This window comes from Nuphar pumila, chromosome 4 (assembly GCF_984573655.1).
Source record: "Nuphar pumila chromosome 4, dmNupPumi1.hap1.1, whole genome shotgun sequence".
Taxonomy (NCBI): Eukaryota; Viridiplantae; Streptophyta; class Magnoliopsida; order Nymphaeales; family Nymphaeaceae; genus Nuphar; species Nuphar pumila.
The window spans coordinates 17327593-17347092 of NC_143252.1; the positions used below are offsets into that span (position 1 = coordinate 17327593).

The window sequence follows — 19500 nt, forward strand, 5'->3', positions numbered from 1 at the left end:
TATATATCTCAAGCATGAAACAAACGTAAGAAAATGGCATCCCTAGTTGGTGATAAAATCTTTTACTCATTCACCATTGCCTTGGCTGGAATAAGTTTTATTACCCTTCTGAAAAAAGTTTCTCATTGGCTTTTCACACAAGTGAGAAAACTGTCACAGTCTCAATTTGTCCTGGGCTCAAGAATGCATTATGATCTTTACAATACAATACAATGCCTTGATCATGTTTTATTTTAAACTCTACGCAGATGGGGTCGAATACTATGTATAGATCCGACCTAATGGATCTCTTTCCTAGTGCTTTATTTTAAAACAATGTTGTCAGTATTGGTATTGGCCCTGTATCGTTTGGCCAACGATTCAGGTGAATCAACCGATACTCAAGTGAATATTTCTGAATCAGCCAAAAAATAATTAAAAATATTATGTATCAATCAAAATGTGACACATGTTAAAGTCATTAAAATAATATTAAAAAAATAATTTTAAGTATATTTTTTATATTTATTAAAAAACCCGACTCAAGGATGAAGCATACTGATTTTCTGCCGATACAATAAGTATTGGCATCGATACTGACAACATTGTTTTAAAAAGGATAATTTAATATGTTTTGATGATAAGCATAGTTATAACTCATAAATCGATCTGATCGATCCAAGGTAAAAAAAAAAAAAATCAATATGACCAATCCAAACATGCACAAGACTTAAGGTCTTCTTCATATACCATTTTCTCATGTGAAACAAAACCACAAAAAGAAATTTTCTCGCCAACTGAAACAAACTCATATGAGCAAACTTTCAAATGAAATAATTTTCATACGGTGCTACTTCTCATGAAAAAAGAAAGGTTTGAAATGAACGTGCCCTTCAAGACTTGATGCTACTTTGTGTTATGTAGAATCCGAATCTTGCGGTGATTAAGTTGTGTCCCTAATGTAACCTCACTAGATAGGTCCAGGAAAGGAGATCATAGCTAGTAAAAAAAGCTTGTTAAAACTCGTAAAATAGGCCCACAGCTCAACTCGCATATATTCATTAACTAGCACTTATTTTAAATAAAATGTAGTGCAAAACACATGGTTGAGATGTTTGGCTGGTAAGTAATTGGTCTGGAGTTCAATTTTTTTTTGTTTCTAATTCTAATACCAAGTGGTTAAGAGTTGGGGTTCAGGTCTGAAACAATGTTTCTAATTCTTTTGTCAATGAACAACTTGAGCTCACAAGTTTCCGCTTGTTTAACTCGAGCTAGTCACCCTCACACGGATCGCCCGAATGGTTGCGATCCTGGGATAAGGTGAAGGCCCCTCCATCCTAGTTTCGATTCTCACTGGATGTGCTTTTCCCAGCCAATCACGAGCTTTGCCACACAAGCAGAGGATTCCGTGCCTCAAAACAGGGGCGATGCCACTCGCTTTGACCGTTGATGTTCGAGATGGACGGCATGGCATGTTTGAACATTGACCATCGGGCTTAGCTGACACGCTTTGACGTGTTATTCAAGTATTTTGAAAAATCGAAGCAAAAGGGAGTTTGCGGTTTCAAACAAGTCCCCACGCCGATGGATGCAGCGGATTTCAGGTGTGGCAGTTTCGTCATTTTTTTACATTCACAGGGGTTGTTTGCGGTTGCAGAGAAACGGGGTGAGGCGTTTGGTGAAACAGCCGCCGACAAAGGACGATCTTTAATTTAGTAAAATGACTTAATTACCCTTACAAATTGGTGCAGCTTGAGGCCACGGGGGATCTCTCGGGGCTCCGGTTGGACGGACCACGAGTCGACTCGGGTTCCCAAGCCTCTCCGCCTGAGCCCTCGTAGTTCGTGCCGTGGACCCATTGAATTTCGGTGGGCTTTGACCGAGGCAGTCAATGATGGTGACACTCGGTTCGGTGACCCCCCTTCTTTAATCCATTATCCGAGTCACAGAGTTATCGTCTCGTCTCGTCTAGTCTTCAGAGGCATCGCGCACAATCAAACATCTTCACAGACGTTTTTCACATTGTTCACGCAGGGACAAAAAGTTAAAAAGTCTTGGTAAGTAGCCCTAGATAGACAAAAAAATTTACGAAAATAATTTTTTTTACATGGTGTGGCGTTTTCGTTATTTCTTTGTTCAAGGGAATAGTATTTGGTAAAGACAAAAAGCGGCACTAACGAAGCTTGAAGACCAAAAAGGCCTTTTACATGACGACAAAAACGGCGGGACGCCGCTGCGACGGATCGGAAACCACACGAATCGGAGTCTTGATTCAAGCCACCGTAACGACTCGTTCAGTCAGAACCGGACCTCTTTCCGGTTGGGACCTAGCCAACCAAGTACCAAGCGCACTGACTACTCCCACGATACCATCGAACTTGTAGGCTGCGACCAAACTGAGCAGGCCCAGCTTCTTGACCTACATATACCTTGGTTTTCACTCCGCATTCGGCCTATCGAAGAGCCGATGCGCGACCATCCATTGATCAATGGATGAAGAGGCCAGCAATCCACATGGCTTGATCAACTAGCCAAGTCAATGCACCAGATATCATGATCTAGAGCAGCGAAAACGCAGGCAAGCAAAAGCTTCGTAGTCTCGTAGACCATACCTGATACCACTACATCCATGACCGATACGCTATAAGACTCAACAACCACCCGATTCGAATCGGACCGCGAGAAACGTCAAAGTCAAGGATAACAGGACGGATGGGATTGAAAGTGAGATCCCCGGATCTTGTCGGCTGGACTAAACCGGGCAGAGTAGCGACTTTGAGGTCCGGTAAAGAGAGAGAGGGAGAAGGTGACGAATATTCGGATGCCACGAGGCATTCATTTTCTTTTATTTTTTTAAAGAAAAACCTACAAAATAAAAATAAAAAAAAAATAGAGAGGGAAAAGGAAAAGAGTGGCTGAACGGTCAAAAAAGAGAGGGCTCAGAATAATTATAATTAGGGCGTTTGACTGTTCAACACCACACCACGAAGCAGAGGAGGAGAAGGAAACGGAAGGACCGTCCTCATAGATCCCATACTTTATCGTCATCATGCTCTCTCTCTATCTGTGGAAGAGTAGAAGAAGAAGAGGAAGAGGGGAAGTGTTTCTTCTCTGCGGTTTCCGTTTGGCATAGCGTCGTCTGCCGTCCGTGGTATAAAACTATAAATTTCCATCTTTTTCCTTTTTTTTTCCCTCGTTTTCTCCGATTTTCCCAGTTTGTATCCTGGAGGCTTTTCCCGATAATCTGGCGTTTTCTCCTCCCTGCTTTATGTTCACTTTTCTTTTTGAAATTTTTTAGTTGTTATTCCGTGTGAGTCGTTCATCTCTCTCTCTCTCTCTCTCTCTCTCTCTCTCTCTATATATATATATATATATATATATATATATATAAGAATCTTGATATTGTTCCGGTTTTTATTCCTAATCTTTTCTGTTCTCTTTTATTGTTTTGAACTTTTGATAATGAAATTTGAGGTTTTTTTTTTTTCAATATAAAAGTGTGTCTTTCTCCATTTTCCGTTAATTTTGGCTTTCTTCTTAATAAATTCTTGCTTTTTGTGTTGCTATCATTATTTTCGGTTGCCTTTCTGAGAATTTTTGGATTGTTGGTGTTTGAGAGGCTTAGTTTGTTGGTACCATTATTTTGAAACGTTTTATCATTTTTCTCCTTATTGTTATTGTTTTTGGAGGGAGGAAAGTAAAAGAAAGGGGTGGAGAAATGGACGGTTTCTTCAATAGATCATGAGATTTCACTATTAAGAGCATAAGGCATGAGTGGCATGTCGTCTTGTTGGCTCATGTTGTTGCTCTCTCTCTCTCTCATCATTGTTTATGTGATTGGATGTCGATGTCGCGTGAAATGCAGTTTAAACGCCATATAACGCGGTTAATCCAAGTTTTTGGTTTTTCTTTTTGTTGGTGACTAATGAAAATGAAAATGATGAATGTGAGGAATATTATGGGAGTTTTCATTCTTCTATCTTTTTTCCTTATATGATGGTTGTTTTTAATCTTTCATGTATGTACGATTGAGAAAGGAAAAGAGGGAGGGAAGGGGGAAATGGGGTGGGGAGGGAGGGATTTGGGGAAGAGAGGAAACGTTCCACAAAATGATCATGAGATGCCCCTCAAGCTCCAAAACCGTTCGTGTTCTTTCTTAAAAGTTGTCTATTGAAATAGAGGAGTTGTCACTGAGGGGTGGCTTTTTTACAAGGTTTCAGGAGCGTCCATCATTTTTATGTCAGAATGTTAATTATCTAATCGTGCTTGGTTTCTGTTTTCCATTTAAAGAGTTGGAAGGAAAGGGACTCTTCCAATTATGGAGTTGTCATTTGGTGTATATCTGTGTGGAATGTGTTTCTGTTCATGATTTGGCAAAATGATGCCGAGTTAAACAATTCTGCGTGCATTGCATATTTCTGCAATTTTGCCATGGTAAATTCCTGTAGCTGTTTCTGCGATGTGATGGATATGCTCTTCCTAAGCCATTGTAGTACTGAATTTTGTTTGCTTGTCAGCAAGTGCCATTCGTGTAGGTCTGAAACATGTGGAACTTTCATGCTAGAGATTGTTGGTGAACATGACGATTTCTTGCATCCTAGACTTAGTGTTGTGGCTTCTTCTTCAATAAATATGGATGCTTTTCATCCCTCATTGAAAGTTGTATTGTTTCTGAAAGTTTTAGTTTCTTGTGGTTAACTTATTCCTTTTTTCTACTTTGACTGAACAATCAATTCTCTTTTTCCCACATTAAAAAGAAGAGGACTGTTTATCTAAGTAATGAAGTAGGGCACAATTGTTTCTGGGGAACTCTTAAGATTCTTTCCTCGAAAGTTGTGAAATAGAAAGGGAAATAACTTCTTGTTATTACGCTTTGTTTAAGTTGTCTTTTTCAAGTGATTTTTGAATCCTGTATGTGTCAGAATTTAGAATTGACATATTTAATCTCTAGCTTTATGGTGGGCTACAAATTTTTTTCCCAATCTTATTGCCCTCATAAATTTCTTCTGATGGTTACTGGGAAATCAGTTGACATGCCTTAGAAGGCTATGATGTGAAGGTGCAGAGCATAGTTGGCAAACTCGGGGCTCGGAGTCGGATCGCCCAACCCTTGAATCTCTAGTCTGTGGGTTGATTCGGTAACTCGGACAAGTTAGGACAATGCATTTTCTAGTGTTAAGATATGGAAAAAATCAAAATTTATATTGTATAATCACTAAGTTTAGCACATGACATCACTGACTAAGCTATATAAGTATTCAACTATACATATTTGTTAATTTTTATGATTTAAAAACATATAATTCTTTATAACAAGTATTCTTTTATGGAAATTATGCATTAAAATCACAAAATGCATGAAAAGAACACATAAGAGGCATGCGGATTGGCAGTCCTGAATCGGTGACCAGTTGGGGTCTGATCCGGGTCGACTCGGGCAATTCCCGAGTCGACTCACCGGGTTTGCCAACTATGGTGCAGGGAAACATTTGTGTAATGTTGATTCTCGCCAGCCTTAAGTCATATGTTGTCATCTAAATTAAAAAACAATAAGGAATAGGATGTTGCAGTTTTTGGCGGCACATTTCTTGCTTGAATTTCCTTTTCATGATGGACTAAATTTTCTTTTGCACCATGTACTTTTGTACTCAAGTGCTGCCTTTATTTTCAGGTAAACAATTGGATGTTATTAAGTTGATCACACTGAAAAAACAATTTGAGAGCTAGATTTGTACAAGGGTCAGTTTGCTGCATATGGCTTCAGTTCGTGTGGTTCCTAACTCAGGACCGAGAGATCCCAATGGGAATGCAATTAGTGTTGATAATTTGCCAGAGGAAATGAATGACATGAAGATAAGGGATGACAAGGTAAGTGATGCATTGTCTAGAATTGAAGATTTCATACTTCAATGCTGCTTGTTGAGCATTGGTCTCACCTTTTTTAGGAAATGGAAGCAACTGTTGTTGATGGTAATGGCACTGAGACGGGTCATATAATTGTTACCACCATTGGTGGTAGAAATGGCCAGCCAAAGCAGGTAATTCTGGGTGAAGGTCTAACTAAATGTAATGGAAACTCAAGTTGTGAGGTCATCAAATTAGTTCTTCATTATGCTACAGAAAATATTTTAAATGCATAATATCTTTCTTTACTACATTCAGTATGTTCTTTATGATTAATTGCATAGCTTATCCTTTATTTTCCTTGTACAGACAATCAGTTATATGGCTGAGCGTATCGTAGGCACTGGATCATTCGGGATTGTATTTCAAGTAAGTTGAGGCTATGATCGAGTGCAAAGATATTTTTTTACTGTGTCATATAGTTTATTTTGGACGTTTTCGGCATCTATTAGGAAAGAGAGGCAGAAGTAATGTTTTGAAGCTATTATCTTTGGTTATGGTGCAGGCAAAATGCTTGGAGACAGGGGAAGCTGTAGCAATAAAAAAGGTTCTTCAGGACAAGAGGTACAAAAACCGTGAGCTACAGACCATGCACCTTCTGGATCATCCAAATGTTGTTTCTCTGAAGCATTGTTTCTTTTCAACAACGGACAAGGATGAACTTTACCTAAACTTGGTTCTTGAATATGTACCTGAGACTGTTCATCGTGTAATCAAACACTACAACAGGATGAACCAACTGATGCCTCTGATATATGTTAAACTGTACACTTACCAGGTATAAACTTCTTTATCTAGCCATTTGTACTGCTTAATTCTTCCACGCCATTTATGTATTTCCTTCCAAAATGAATGAAGACTTCCCTATGGAAACTGGCATTATCCCACATTGTCTATGCATCTGTCTAATCTATGAAATAATTGTTTTTGTGTTTTGTATTTCTAATGTCTAACTTAAAATAATGCATTATAAATGTGTTGTTGATATAAGTGGGAACATATTGTATGTTACCTTTTTACACATTTATTGCATTTGTTTACTTTTTTACACATTTATTGCATTTGTTCTTGCCCTTAGCTTTTTTCCCTCCTCATTGCTGTTCCTAATTCTTAACAATTATAAGCTGTTTTCTCTTTCCATTGCTTGCTGGACAAGTCATTTTCTTGCATCTTTGGTGCTTGGGATTTTTTATGCTTGGTGGTTGATATTTCTTGGTTTTATAGGTTTCAGGATATCCCCTTTTTTTCTGTCTTTTTTCTCTGAAGGAAATTTTTTGGGAATAATAAACAAATAAGCATAACTGGAAAACATATTGTGTAGGGTTGCAATTGAATCCTAATTTTTTAGCATCCCTTTTTTCTCTACTATTTTTCATGGAAATTATAATTGATTATAGTCAAAGCCTCAAGTTATGTCTTCTGTAACAAAAACGATTTGGAAATGGAAACAATGATTAATTCTGTCACAGTGATACCCCAATTTACTCTGATGTCATGTCCTCTCATATACTATTTTTAGTAAGAAATTATCCAAGAATGACTGTTTTGTGTCCTTTTTGCTGTGTCCCTGTGACATAGATGATTACTTTTTGAAAACTCATTTATAACTTGTTAACTAGTAAACTTATGTAAATCTTTCAGGACCTTCTTGTTGCTTGTCTTTACTGATTAAACACCTAGACAAGCTGTTGACAATACAGTGTTTGTGCTTATGATTTGATCTGACAAGCAACATTCCTGCTGAAGAGGAAGGCTTGGCAGGCATCTTGTGCAGATGTTCTTTCTCATTGTAAGCTAAATATGAAATTGATGATGATTTTGTTTTGATCATGGGGCAGATCTGTCGGGCATTGGCCTATATCCATGGCAGCATTGGAGTATGCCATAGAGACATCAAACCACAAAATCTTTTGGTATGTACTTCTGCAGCTAGTAAGCTTGATGCTGATACTTACTATTGATCATCATAGCACCTCCATGTTCTTTTTGTCTTTATATCTATGTCACAGGGATTCAGCCAGCAGGGTGCCGCACCCGCATCGAAATTTTGGTCCAAATTTTCAGACTTAAAAAAAAAAATTGCCAAGAAATTTTTTTTTGCCCTATATGTCACAGGGATTCTCCAACTAGGTGCCGCACCCGCACCCGATGCGGTCAACCTGACCCTGGGTGCAGTCAACGCACCCAGGGTCATTTATGTCCAACTTTTGGACTATATATATATATATATATATATATATATATATATATATATATATATATATATATATATATATATATATTTTTGCCGCACCACCGCACCCGGGTTATCCCCGCACCCTGCACCCATGTGACATAGCTTTATATTCATTTAAATGGGAAGTGAGCTGAGTTGAATGTAATGATAGTTGGATTTGCTAAGGAGTTGCAGTATGTAAACTATGAGGTCTAGGGGTGAAACTTCACTCCTGCTAACTTGACCAAAAAGGGATGAAAATATTCCGTCTTGAAGTACACGATAAAACCGGAGCTCTTTAGAATCATCTGATTATCTTGTCTGATAATTTTATATTCTTGAACAAGATCTACATTAGCATCCAAGATTTATATTCCGTGAAATTTGGTCTGTTCTATATTCTAGCCAGTGATAAAAGTATGCACGTTTGGCAGTTGATCTTCATTTGAAGTTTTCTATAGCAGTAGTTTGGTTTTGATGTTGTAATCTTAGGGCTTTTTAGCATTTAAACTACCATAATTTGGATTGCAAATTGTTCCACAATTTAATCTTTTTTCTTATGATACCTTGTAACAGGTCAATCCCCACACTCATCAACTTAAACTATGCGATTTTGGAAGTGCAAAAGTTTTGGTGCGTAATTTAATTCCTGGCTCAGATTTCCTGTGCTAGTGGGTCATGAAAGTGTTGATTGATAGTTTTCCACATTTGTGTTATCTATAGGTGAAAGGTGAACCAAATATATCATACATTTGTTCTAGATATTACCGTGCTCCTGAACTCATATTTGGAGCCACTGAGTACACTACAGCCATTGACATCTGGTCTACTGGCTGTGTCCTTGCTGAACTTCTGCTTGGGCAGGTAATTATGTTTTTACCAGGCATGAATAATGCCCGTCGCAGCTACTCAAGATTCATTTCGAAATGATGAATAAAACTTGTTTGCTTTTTCCTTAGCCTCTCTTTCCTGGTGAGAGTGCAGTCGATCAGCTCGTGGAAATAATCAAGGTGATTAATTTGTCTGCTATATTATTGAGGCATTCCTTGAAATTTCTGTCACGATGAAATTCAAATATTAATGTAAACCCATCTAGGTATTAAATTACCTCCTATTTATCATTTTTAGAGCGTCTTACATGTCTAATTACAACATGCAGATACTTGGTACACCTACTAGAGAGGAGATAAAATGTATGAATCCCAACTACACAGAATTCAAATTCCCACAAATCAAGGTCCACCCATGGCACAAGGTAGCATCTATTTTTTTATATAGTTTTATTTGTTTCAATGTGCGCATATTCAGTGGTGTGAATGTTTCCGGCACCTATTGTTAGATATTCCACAAGCGCATGCCTCCTGAGGCTGTTGATCTTGTCTCCAGACTCCTTCAGTACTCCCCAAATCTTCGTTGCACTGCTGTGAGTTCTTCTATCATGAATTCAATAACTATACTGTTATGCCTTTCAGAGTTTGTATCTTTTCCATCTGACTCGGAAGTAAATGCAGTTGGAGGCACTTATTCATCCATTCTTTGACGAACTGCGGGATCCAAACAGTCGTCTTCCGAATGGGAGACAACTGCCCCCACTCTTCAATTTCAAGCCTCAAGGTATTCTTATCTTGCGAGACAATACCGATGATTGGTGACATTGGAAGCTTCTGTTATTTTACTAATGCATCAATTTTGGTCTGTTGATTGTTTTTATGATGACAATGCTGCAGAACTGAAAGGGGTAACACTGGAGATTTTGGTAAAGTTGATCCCTGAGCATGCTAGGAAGCAGTGCTCATTCCTTGGGCTGTGAATGCTAGTGGATGCTCCAATGAGAGATTTCTGAGGTTACAGAGTGCAGAGGCCGGGTATTGAACGGCCATATTTATATGTAAACATATTCCTTCCTCATTTTGATTTTCCTTTTTTCTTTCTGCTTTCTTGGTAAGGGCAGATCGAAACAGGTGGGCTAAACCATTGGTTGTGTAAAAAAATAGTGTGGGTCTGCTGACCCTTGTTTTACAAAACAGCAGCTTGTAACAAGTACATGAAACACAAAGTTAGTTTTCTTCTACGTGATTTATTTTTATGGAAACAACTCTGAGCGAGGTGATCCTTAGGTTAAGGTGTAGTAAGGAAATGCAGTTCCACCCTTTTCCTGGACTGGACTATTGAGAGAGAGAGAGAGAGAGAGAGAGAGAGAGAGAGAGAGAGAGAGAGAGAGAGTTTTGGGTAGTCCAAGGGAAAACTTCCCCCATCACCAACTTTGCACATTGGTTGGCCTCCTGTTGGTAAAACCCTTTAGGTCTCCTCTGCCAACCCGATGATTACACCCATCTTGGAACGCCATCCGTGGGCTTCGAACTTGTGACATCCAGAGGGATAGAGAGAGTATATCACATATGATCACTTGGTAATTGTAATGGTTCCAAGGTCCAAACCGTATATGTCTGTAAGGTTAAAAATAATAAACTGGATAGGTCTGTAAGGTTGAAGTTTATCAAGGTCGGAAAAGTGAAAATGGCATCTTATTGATCATGTATTTATCAACGTTGAAAATAATTTTCAAAAATTTTAAGGGGAAAGTTTTGTAAAAAACAAAGAAATATCACGAGTTGACTGGACGTTGCAGCTTTGAAACCCACGGGTGGTGTCCCTTGTCGTAAGGTTGAAGCTGGGTGTACTCTCCAGTGGGCAGGGAAAACTTCAAGGGTTTTTTACCAACCAGTGGTCATTGCGGTGAGTGATAGGTTTTCTTCTCTTGATTTATAAAAAAAATAAATTAAATAATTAAATGTAAGGAAAAAATGTGAAAATTTTAAAAATAAATTAAAAATCAAAGAAAAGTTTATAAGTGAGAAAATTTTAAGAAACACAATTTTTTTATTTCTTTTATCACTAAAATCGTGATGTTCGCATGTCAAAGTTTAATCACCTTTCGTGTGAAAGTATTGCGTTTTTTGCAATATTTTGAAGGCAGACATGGTCCAACTCTAGGCCATTAATAAGTGGACCCTTAGTTTGTGTTTCGATATATTGAAGGCAGACATGGTCTAACTCTATCTATGGTCGTAACGTTTTGTTGATTCTCTGGGACCTATAGATCCAACCTGAATTCTTAATTGGACCTCCTCCTTTTGTACCAAACCTGAATCCTATTGGACACCTTAAGGGTCATACCCGACCCATTGACACCCTAGTAACCACGCTCTACAAATTCCATGGCGATCATTCATGCTGACAAAAATTAAAGTGGGTTATTCATGTCTTAGGTGTTGCACCGCAACACTCTCTTCCGTGTAACACAAGTCCGACTACTTCCCCCATGAGAAATGATTCCATGGAAAGGAGTGGTCCAGTGTATAAAAAGCGAGCTCTCGCTTTCCACAAGGAAAGTGATTCCCATGTTTGCATTGCACGGTGGTGCCCGGGGAAATGGCAAGGGCCGCTCCAATGTTTGCGTTTTACAGCGGGGCCTGCAGAAATAGCAGGGGTGCCCTTGCATTTTCACATATGCCAAACATGCACTTACGTTCTAACTTGTTGAGTCTTTCTAGTTTTCAGAGGTGGGTCACGTAAGGCAGGGTGGTCGTGGGGCCCCTACCAGAGTTTTTCCTTTGCTTCAAAAGAGGCCCTAAGTCGCCTTTACCGTTAATATCATATCATTTTTTGCATAGTAAGCTAGAGGATATATCCAAGGGATAAGGAAAACCAAGATATTACCGACTGGCAGGAGCAGTTGGTGCACGTCACCTTGTGTTGGGGCATTGCAAGTTCGAATCGCAAAGTCAAATTAAGCTTCGGTTTGGGATATCTGAAAAATCTATTTGAGGAAATAGATATCCAAGAAATTCTGGATGTTGGGGTCATTAAAATGAGTACGGATCCTTATTTAGAGTAAGAGAGGTAAGATAAATTTAGATAAAATTTTCATCTACTTCTATTTATAATGCAGTTTATACAAAGCCCATTTCTCTTAAAGTGCAACCAATCATCCACGAAGTGTTTGGCTAAGCATACAAATTAACTAAGTTTGCTTGCTAGACGAAATTGAGATGGAGATGATTGGATGCTGTCATCTGGGTAGTGTGGTCAGTGTTAGGGCTGGGAAATGAGAGGACCTGCTCATGGCTCGGCTCAGATTTGGCTTGTAAAGAGCTCGTTCTAACTCATAAGCTAGGCTCAGCAAGCTCGAATATGAACAACAAAATGTTTGACTCGGCTTGACTTGTATAGGCTCATTAATTAATACTAAATATATTTTATATCATAGAGTGAAGATGTTTGAAGCGTTTGGCTTGCAAGCAATAAGTTTAGAGTTCAAATCCTATTGATTACAAGTTTGAAACAATTATTTATTTTGTAAATGAGCCAGTTCGAGTTTGGCTTAGTAGGTTTAGGATTCAAATTCTATTATTTTCAACTATAAAAAAAAATACTTTTTATCTTTATTTTTAGCTTGGGCTTTTCATGAGCGCAAGCTCGGCTTGACTTGATACAAGAAACAAGCCAAGCTTAAACACTCTGCTGGGTTCGTTCAGCTTGTTTAACAGCCCTGCTCAAATGACGAATTTCAAAAGAAAAATCGTCCTACTGTTACAAGTTAAGCAGCTTCAATGCATTGATTACCGATTTGATCCACAAGACTTGAATACTTTTTTGGTGCTCAACTTAGTGGGAAGCCATTGACCTTATGCTTGCCCAATTCCTTTTTCTTGGTTTACTTGTTTGCTAGACCAGTAGCTAGGCAGGTATCTGGCTTCCTCCTCCAACATTTGTGGTCCAAAAGCCATTAATAAACAAGATATTTCATTGATGCTTATTTTGGCTTTGGAAACAAACATCAAAAGAAGGTTGCTTTGCTTTAAGAAAAGGCTAATGATAAGGTCATCAGCTCACTAAGCGGCTGGTTTCTTTCGGCAATGGCGTTGGCACCGACAGTCTGGTCCTTCCACAGGTAGAGGTAGGGTTGCACAACAAGATTTGCTTCTCATAAGAAGCTTGATCTTGGTTCATTAAGGTATAAGTCTGATTTTGTAGCATATGTTTAAAATAAAATTGCAATGAAAATTATCAAATTATACAAGAGGAGCTTGAAGATTATTCAAAAACCAAAATTGATGTAGTCAATAAGTTATATACAAATGCAGACTCATGTAACTTGTACTTTAACTTACCTAATTATGAAATCTGTCCCCCCCCCCCCCCCCCCCCCCCCCTTAAATTAGTAACAGAAATCTATCCTAATAGGGGAAAAGAAAGTATAATCTAATTAAGAAACAATATGCCAATTTATGTCAAAAGGGGTTCTCTATATCAAAACAAGAAATGGAGATTCTGGAGGTTAATTGAAAGTAAAGAGGCTACCATAATCCTACTTTCTATTTTTTGGAAATTACTTTGTGAATCTCTCTTAATTTATAGCTACTAGAAGATACAGTTTCGGAGGATTGAAGGAAGTTCTGATCACACTTTCTATAACAAATGGCATTGATATGGACTAAAACAAATTATGGTTAGCAAATACAGTCTTATCATCCATCACACCTTACATGAGGTGGTATGAAGAGTTGCTCCATCAAATACTCAAAGATGGTACTCAACATCATACCAGTGTTATTCATGAAAACACGCCTTGAGGCGCAAAAGGCGCGCCTCAATAGAAAAAAGAAGAAGAAGATGATGATGATGATGAGTTTCTTAGTTACTTTTATATGTTAATCTCTTAACTTTTATAGGTTAATCTCATATTTTTCAATTATATAATTAGTTTTTCAGTTATGTAATCAATTTCTTAGTTACTTTTATATGTTAATATCATAATTTTTAGTACTTATTTGATATTTTCTATTTCTTATTGGTTGTTGCTTCATCAATAAGGCATTTCTTTATTTAAAGAAGAAAAAGAAGAAGAAGAAGAAGAAGAAGAAGAAGAAAATCGGTTTCTTAGTTACTTTTATATGTTAATCTCATATTTTTTAGTACTTATTTGAGATTTTCTATTTCTTATTGGTTGTTACTTCATCAATAAAGCATTTTATTTATTTATTTGTATTTTTAGATATTTTTTATATATTTTTTAAAGTTTTCAAAAAAAATTTGAAGCTTACACTTTAAGCCTTGAGGCTTACACCTCGCCTCAGTTTTTGGTGGAGCGCCCAGCTACGCCTCAACGCTTTCCACAACACTGCATCATACAAATGATTAAAAAATGGTGTTTAATCTCTTACTGCCTAGTTGCTTTGAACAAACTCATGAATATATAGTATTGATCACAAGTACGAAACATCTTGATCAAATTTCATGTAACTCTTTTGTTATGGGAAAGTGCATAAAGAAGCTCAATTTAGTTTAGATCAGCATTTCTACTAGAATGAGCCCAATTTGTTGTCAAGACAAGATCCAACATACAAAGGTTACTTAATTTCTTAGAATAGGTGAGGCTTAGTGGGTGGAAATGGAACACCTAGCCTTAAGCTTTTTATGGTTTGACCAACTCACGCTTGTTGTCTAGCATGTCCTAATGTACTTTCAATAATTAGCTTATACTGTAGAAAGCATACTCTTGCCAAAAAGAAAGGCAGCTCAAGAAGTGTCGTGTTGCATATCCTCTTAAATTTCCCCGGGATTACAAAATTACAGCTAGAACTCAAATTTTAATTAAACAGTAAAATCTAAAAAATAACCAGCCGATTGTGTGTGTGAATCTTTTTTGCTTGATTTTGGCTATGCCAAGGGAAAAACTCCCATTATTAATTATACATTGGTAGGCTTCTGGTTGGCAAAACCCTTGAGGTCTTCTTTGCTTACCAATGAGTACACCCAGCTTCCACCTTATGACAAGTGATACCCCCAGTGGATTTTGAACTTGTGATGTCCTGTTAACTTGATGTTTACAAGTTACTCCTACTAGATGAGGGGAGCCCTTGTAGGCATAACCATCCAATTGTTAATGCAGGAGGAGAGAATAAGTTTTCATGTTGCATTCCCCATTTATGCTGATGTATATTTCACCTATGATGCAAGAGTAAACCAGGCAGCATCCTTTATTTCTCCCCTTAAGAGGTGCCCATATAACAGGGGAACATAGTCCTTTCATGACCACAAATTATGGAATATGCCTAGATAGTCAGAGACATGGTTTCTCACATGGTGAAGCTATATTCAATTTTATAAGATTCCGGACCTCAAATCTTCGACTCTTGCCTCGTTTTCAGGTGCCCCATCGTTAGTATTGTTGTGTTGTCCTTTCCCTTTTGCACATGAAATCATGCTCATTGCTGTCTAGCTTCTTCCTTTTCACCTGTTTTTCAAATTGGAAAGCAAGGTGACCAAGTTACCTTGTGAGTTTTTTGTGCACAGAAAGAACAAACCACTTTTTGATTAACAAAAAGACACAATTTTCAACACATAAAATTAACTGTGAAAAGTTATATGATTGTGGAGGATGGATACAAAGATGCACGGCACAGGTCAGATGAGTTACCACTCAACTTAACTGTAATGAAAGAGCATTCTCTCTTATGTGAGATCAAACAAAAAGGCAACAATACAAAGACTATAAGCAAAGTCTGATTGACACCCCTACTTAAAAGGGTAAAACCCAAGCCAATGACACGATAACTCTAATGATCCAATCGCTGAGTCAATTGATATCTTTGGTCATTTCTAAATGAAACATTCTTGGCCTAGGTGTCGCCACAAGCAGGGATTCTTAGCTTAATTTTATAGAAAAAATTTGACATCTTGTGTGTTCAGGAAACCAAATTACAATGTTTTTGATGTGGATCTTATCAACACTATTTGGGTTGGCTGCAATTTCACGAGCTTACCATCTAAAGGAAGGGTTGGAAGTATTATCGTAGTTTGGACCAGTGGTGCATCAGGGCTGACTTCAATACAATTATGAGGTTGGACGACTCCATCACCATTCAGCTGTACACCTACAACATGAGAAGATTTGCAGATTTTATTGAGTCAGATCTTGAGGAGCTAAGTATGCATGGGTTTTTTACCTGGACCAATAAGCGTAGTCCACCGACAATAAGAAATCTAGATCGATTTTTGATATCCTTCAAATGCATCATGATGTGTGGGCAACATTGGAGCCTATTTCTATCTCAAATCATGAACTTATCTACCTGACATGGGACAAGGGATGGGGTTCGATAGATAGATCCTTCAAAATGGAGTTGTGGTGGTTAAGAGAGGAGGGTTTCCTCATCTTCAAAATGGATAATTTGTAAATTCTTTGAAAAGATGGGTAGCTTTTAAATTGATCGAAAATATGAAGGTAGTCAGGGGAGAGTTAATTAGATGAGATGGGAATAAATAAATGTAAGGCTAAATTTCAGTGGTTGGAAGAGTGTGAGAATCAGCTGAGGGTGGTCCAATTGCTTAAAGAATCAGAACTAAATTAGGAAATAAGAATTGCCCAGAAAGCAAAGCATGAGAGGCTTGTTAATGATATTAGGGAGTTGAGGGTGAGGGAAGTCATTCGTTGGAAGCAACGAGCAAAAACGCACTGGGTGGAGTCGAAAGAACACAATAGAGAAGGATTAAAATTTAAAAGGGTGCAATCGCTGGTCATTGATGGGACACGACTGGAGGGAGATTACATCCTACATGGTGTTACTTGTTACTTGAGGGTGACATATTTTTTAACAAACATTGGACGCGTTTCACGCTTATGCTGCCTCCATTAACCTATGTATACCAAGAATGTGATACTACTGCTATCAAACGCTTGCTATACTTGTGTGACGTAGAAATGCACTCTTACCCATTCGCCACCTTCCCATTTGCGGACTACCTTAGATAGCAAACTAGAAAGAGATTTGAAATTGCAGTAAACCAAACAGAGACTCATTTAGCTCCACACCATATGGATGACATGATATATGTAGGAGAGACATGCCATTTGTCAGCCAAAGGAAGGAAACTAACAAGTACAATGGGCTAAGATGGTTCTGATTTTTATTATCTAACCTAAGGTGTCTCACCCTTTTGCATACTTGGTGTTGAAACTTGGATGTATCTTGACAAAGAGAACTTTTAAAAGGAAGCATGCCTCTTATGACTATATACAAATATACATCTTTTCATTACTCAAAAGTAATTTGATAACGCATACTATGTTTCCAATTTTTTTTCAGTAGGAATGTTTTTTCTTAGCATGTAATATATCTTTTTTTTTTTGCATTTTTATAGAATCCAGAATGGCAGATGTAATGGGTGAGGTATAAGAAGTGCAGCTAAGTCAGACTGAGAAAATGCAATGGAGTACACCCCAGGTGGACTTCTTATTTGACTGCATGTTAGAGCAGTCTAGAATACCTGCAATGAAATGTTCTGGGGAATTGAAAAAGAAGGCCATGAGGGTGGTGGAAACTCAGATGAAGGAGAAGTTTGTGGTCGAATTTACCTTAAAAAAATAAAGAACAAGTTGAAGTATGCCAGATCCAACTTGAAAGTAATGAACAAAATCTTAAACACATCGTGCTTTGGATGAGACGCTGAACTGAGGATGCCTTTGGTAGATACAAAAATATGGATCGAGTGTGTTTAGAAAAACCCAACATGGAAGAATGATCAAAAACTTAAAAAATGATGATATTTTGAATAGGCTGTGGAAATTTATGGTGAATCAACTGCTATAGGCAGTTATAGGTCAATTTAATCAAAAGTACAACCACCACTACCATCTCTCATCGATCTCGGTGTGGAGGAATTCAACTCATCAACAAAAGTTTTAGGTGATGAGATACCCATGAATAGCCCACAACCTAACAATTTCCAACATGCCACAAACTGACTTTCAACAAAAGGAAAACACAAAGTTGATAGTGATGATCAAATTGTGGAAATGCTAGGTAGTTTTTCTGAGTATGTGAAGACCATTAGCAATCAATCTCCTTGTACGACGATCAAATCGTGTAATGTTATATTGAAATAAATGTTCAATAATGGTGAGATTACTGCAAACATATGTGTGAGGACATTAGACTTAATGATAGTCCCTGGAAATGCAACTTTGTTCCAGAATTGTTCTTGCATAATAACATGGAAAACCTTTTTAGGTATGAAGTCTAATTTATGCCCATTTGTTTTTGCACAATAATCTGTTTCATATTTTTTGTTTCCATAATTTTTTTTGTTCTTTGATTCACTCACGTCTATTTAGGTTTTGTTTCATTTATTTCTGTATGCTCTTGTTAGACCAACTGAGCAATTCTGTTTTTGAATTAACCATTATTCTTATTAGTTTCAATTGTAGCAAGGCTATGTTTGAGGTTATTTAAATGAAAAATGTGTTGTCTTGTCATCAAATGCAAAGTTACAATGAGGTGTCTGTGATCAATGGTGATGATTATGAATGCAAACATAGAAATACTGATTGGGTTAGATTAGACTTACATCATCTTGCAAGTAAGACTTGTTCAAGCCATTTGTGCTTTTTAGAAATGTCTCTCTGGATGGTTGAATTCCAAATTCTAGTGTTAATGGCCTCATTTGTCAAGTCTGAAGACAAACATGGGATATTTCCTTTTTTCTTGTGGTTTTAGCTTCATATGTATGCATTCTACTGTGGTTTTAGCTTCATATGTATTCATAGATATATGTAAGTAAGGGATAATTATAGGAAATGTGCATTAGATTCCTAAGGAGTCTGATCCTCCTTTGTCTTTATTATATTTTTTATAAAATAGACAGAATTTGCACCAAACTACCACAGCTACAACTTTAACAAGTGCTAACATTTTACTGTGGGTGAATGCACCACCTCATTAACCTATGTAGAATTTGCATTTATTGGCTATTTGCCTGAATTTCTTAAGAATTCTTGTTGACAGATTGTTGTTAAAAATTAGAGCCATGATCAAAACCTTAAAGATGTGTTGGTAGTTCTTGCTTTTGAGATTTCTTCCATTTATGTAAGGGGTTCAACATACCTGTGGGAAACACTGCTAGTACTAGGGCTTGCCTTTAGTAGACAGTCTTCCAACATAAAGTAAAGTGGTTTATAGTTTATGACCAAACTCATGAATAGATAGAAGACTTTCCACTTGGCAATTATTTTTTTGCAGAGAGAGAGAGTGTGTGTAGCCTTCAATAGATGCTGGTTATTTTTCATGGTTCAAGGACTGCCCATAGAATATCTGAATTACCTTTGATACATTCTCTCATACCTGCTCTTGCCTTTGGAGGATCTGCTTTTATTGGCTTGGATTTGGCCCGTATTGGTAAAAAACTATGGGGATGGCAGTGAAGAAAAGTAGGTTGGGCAGGACTGAGGGGAAGGACTTTAACGATAATTTTATGAGTTCTTGCTCTCAACAGTTCTACAATAACCAGCATGTGCATATGACTCAGAGATATGCAACATGTATATTTTTTGCATTGCA

At 37.6% G+C, this 19500-nt stretch overlaps 1 protein-coding gene across 4 annotated transcripts; it reads left to right on the top strand.

Moving 5' to 3' along the window:
- The first annotated feature begins 2909 nt into the window (after positions 1 to 2909).
- Positions 2910 to 10190, top strand: LOC149839531 (shaggy-related protein kinase alpha-like). Of its 4 annotated transcripts, none has more exons than XM_090002600.1 (13): positions 2910 to 3130; positions 5651 to 5847; positions 5925 to 6017; positions 6193 to 6252; positions 6389 to 6661; positions 7722 to 7796; positions 8675 to 8731; positions 8822 to 8962; positions 9058 to 9108; positions 9258 to 9353; positions 9438 to 9521; positions 9610 to 9712; positions 9826 to 10190. In XM_090002600.1, the coding sequence occupies exons 2-13, from the start codon at positions 5734 to 5736 to the stop codon at positions 9906 to 9908; spliced, it is 1230 nt and encodes a 409-aa protein (XP_089858726.1). In that variant the 5' UTR covers positions 2910 to 3130; positions 5651 to 5733; the 3' UTR covers positions 9909 to 10190. The 4 variants fall into 4 exon arrangements, with proteins under 4 accessions (XP_089858726.1, XP_089858729.1, XP_089858727.1 ...); XM_090002601.1 differs by lacking the exon at positions 2910 to 3130 and adding an exon at positions 3161 to 3289; XM_090002602.1 differs by lacking the exon at positions 2910 to 3130 and adding an exon at positions 4297 to 4413.
- Positions 10191 to 19500: the final 9310 nt, after the last annotated feature.

Excerpts from the sequence above, each read along its gene's own strand:
- LOC149839531 (XM_090002600.1), top strand. The coding sequence starts at position 5,734 with ATGGCTTCAGTTCGTGTGGTTCCTAACTCAGGACCGAGAGATCCCAAT. Across the intron at positions 7,797-8,674 it reads TCAAACCACAAAATCTTTTG|GTCAATCCCCACACTCATCA; the intron begins GTATGTACTTCT and ends ACCTTGTAACAG. Across the intron at positions 9,522-9,609 it reads CAAATCTTCGTTGCACTGCT|TTGGAGGCACTTATTCATCC; the intron begins GTGAGTTCTTCT and ends AAGTAAATGCAG.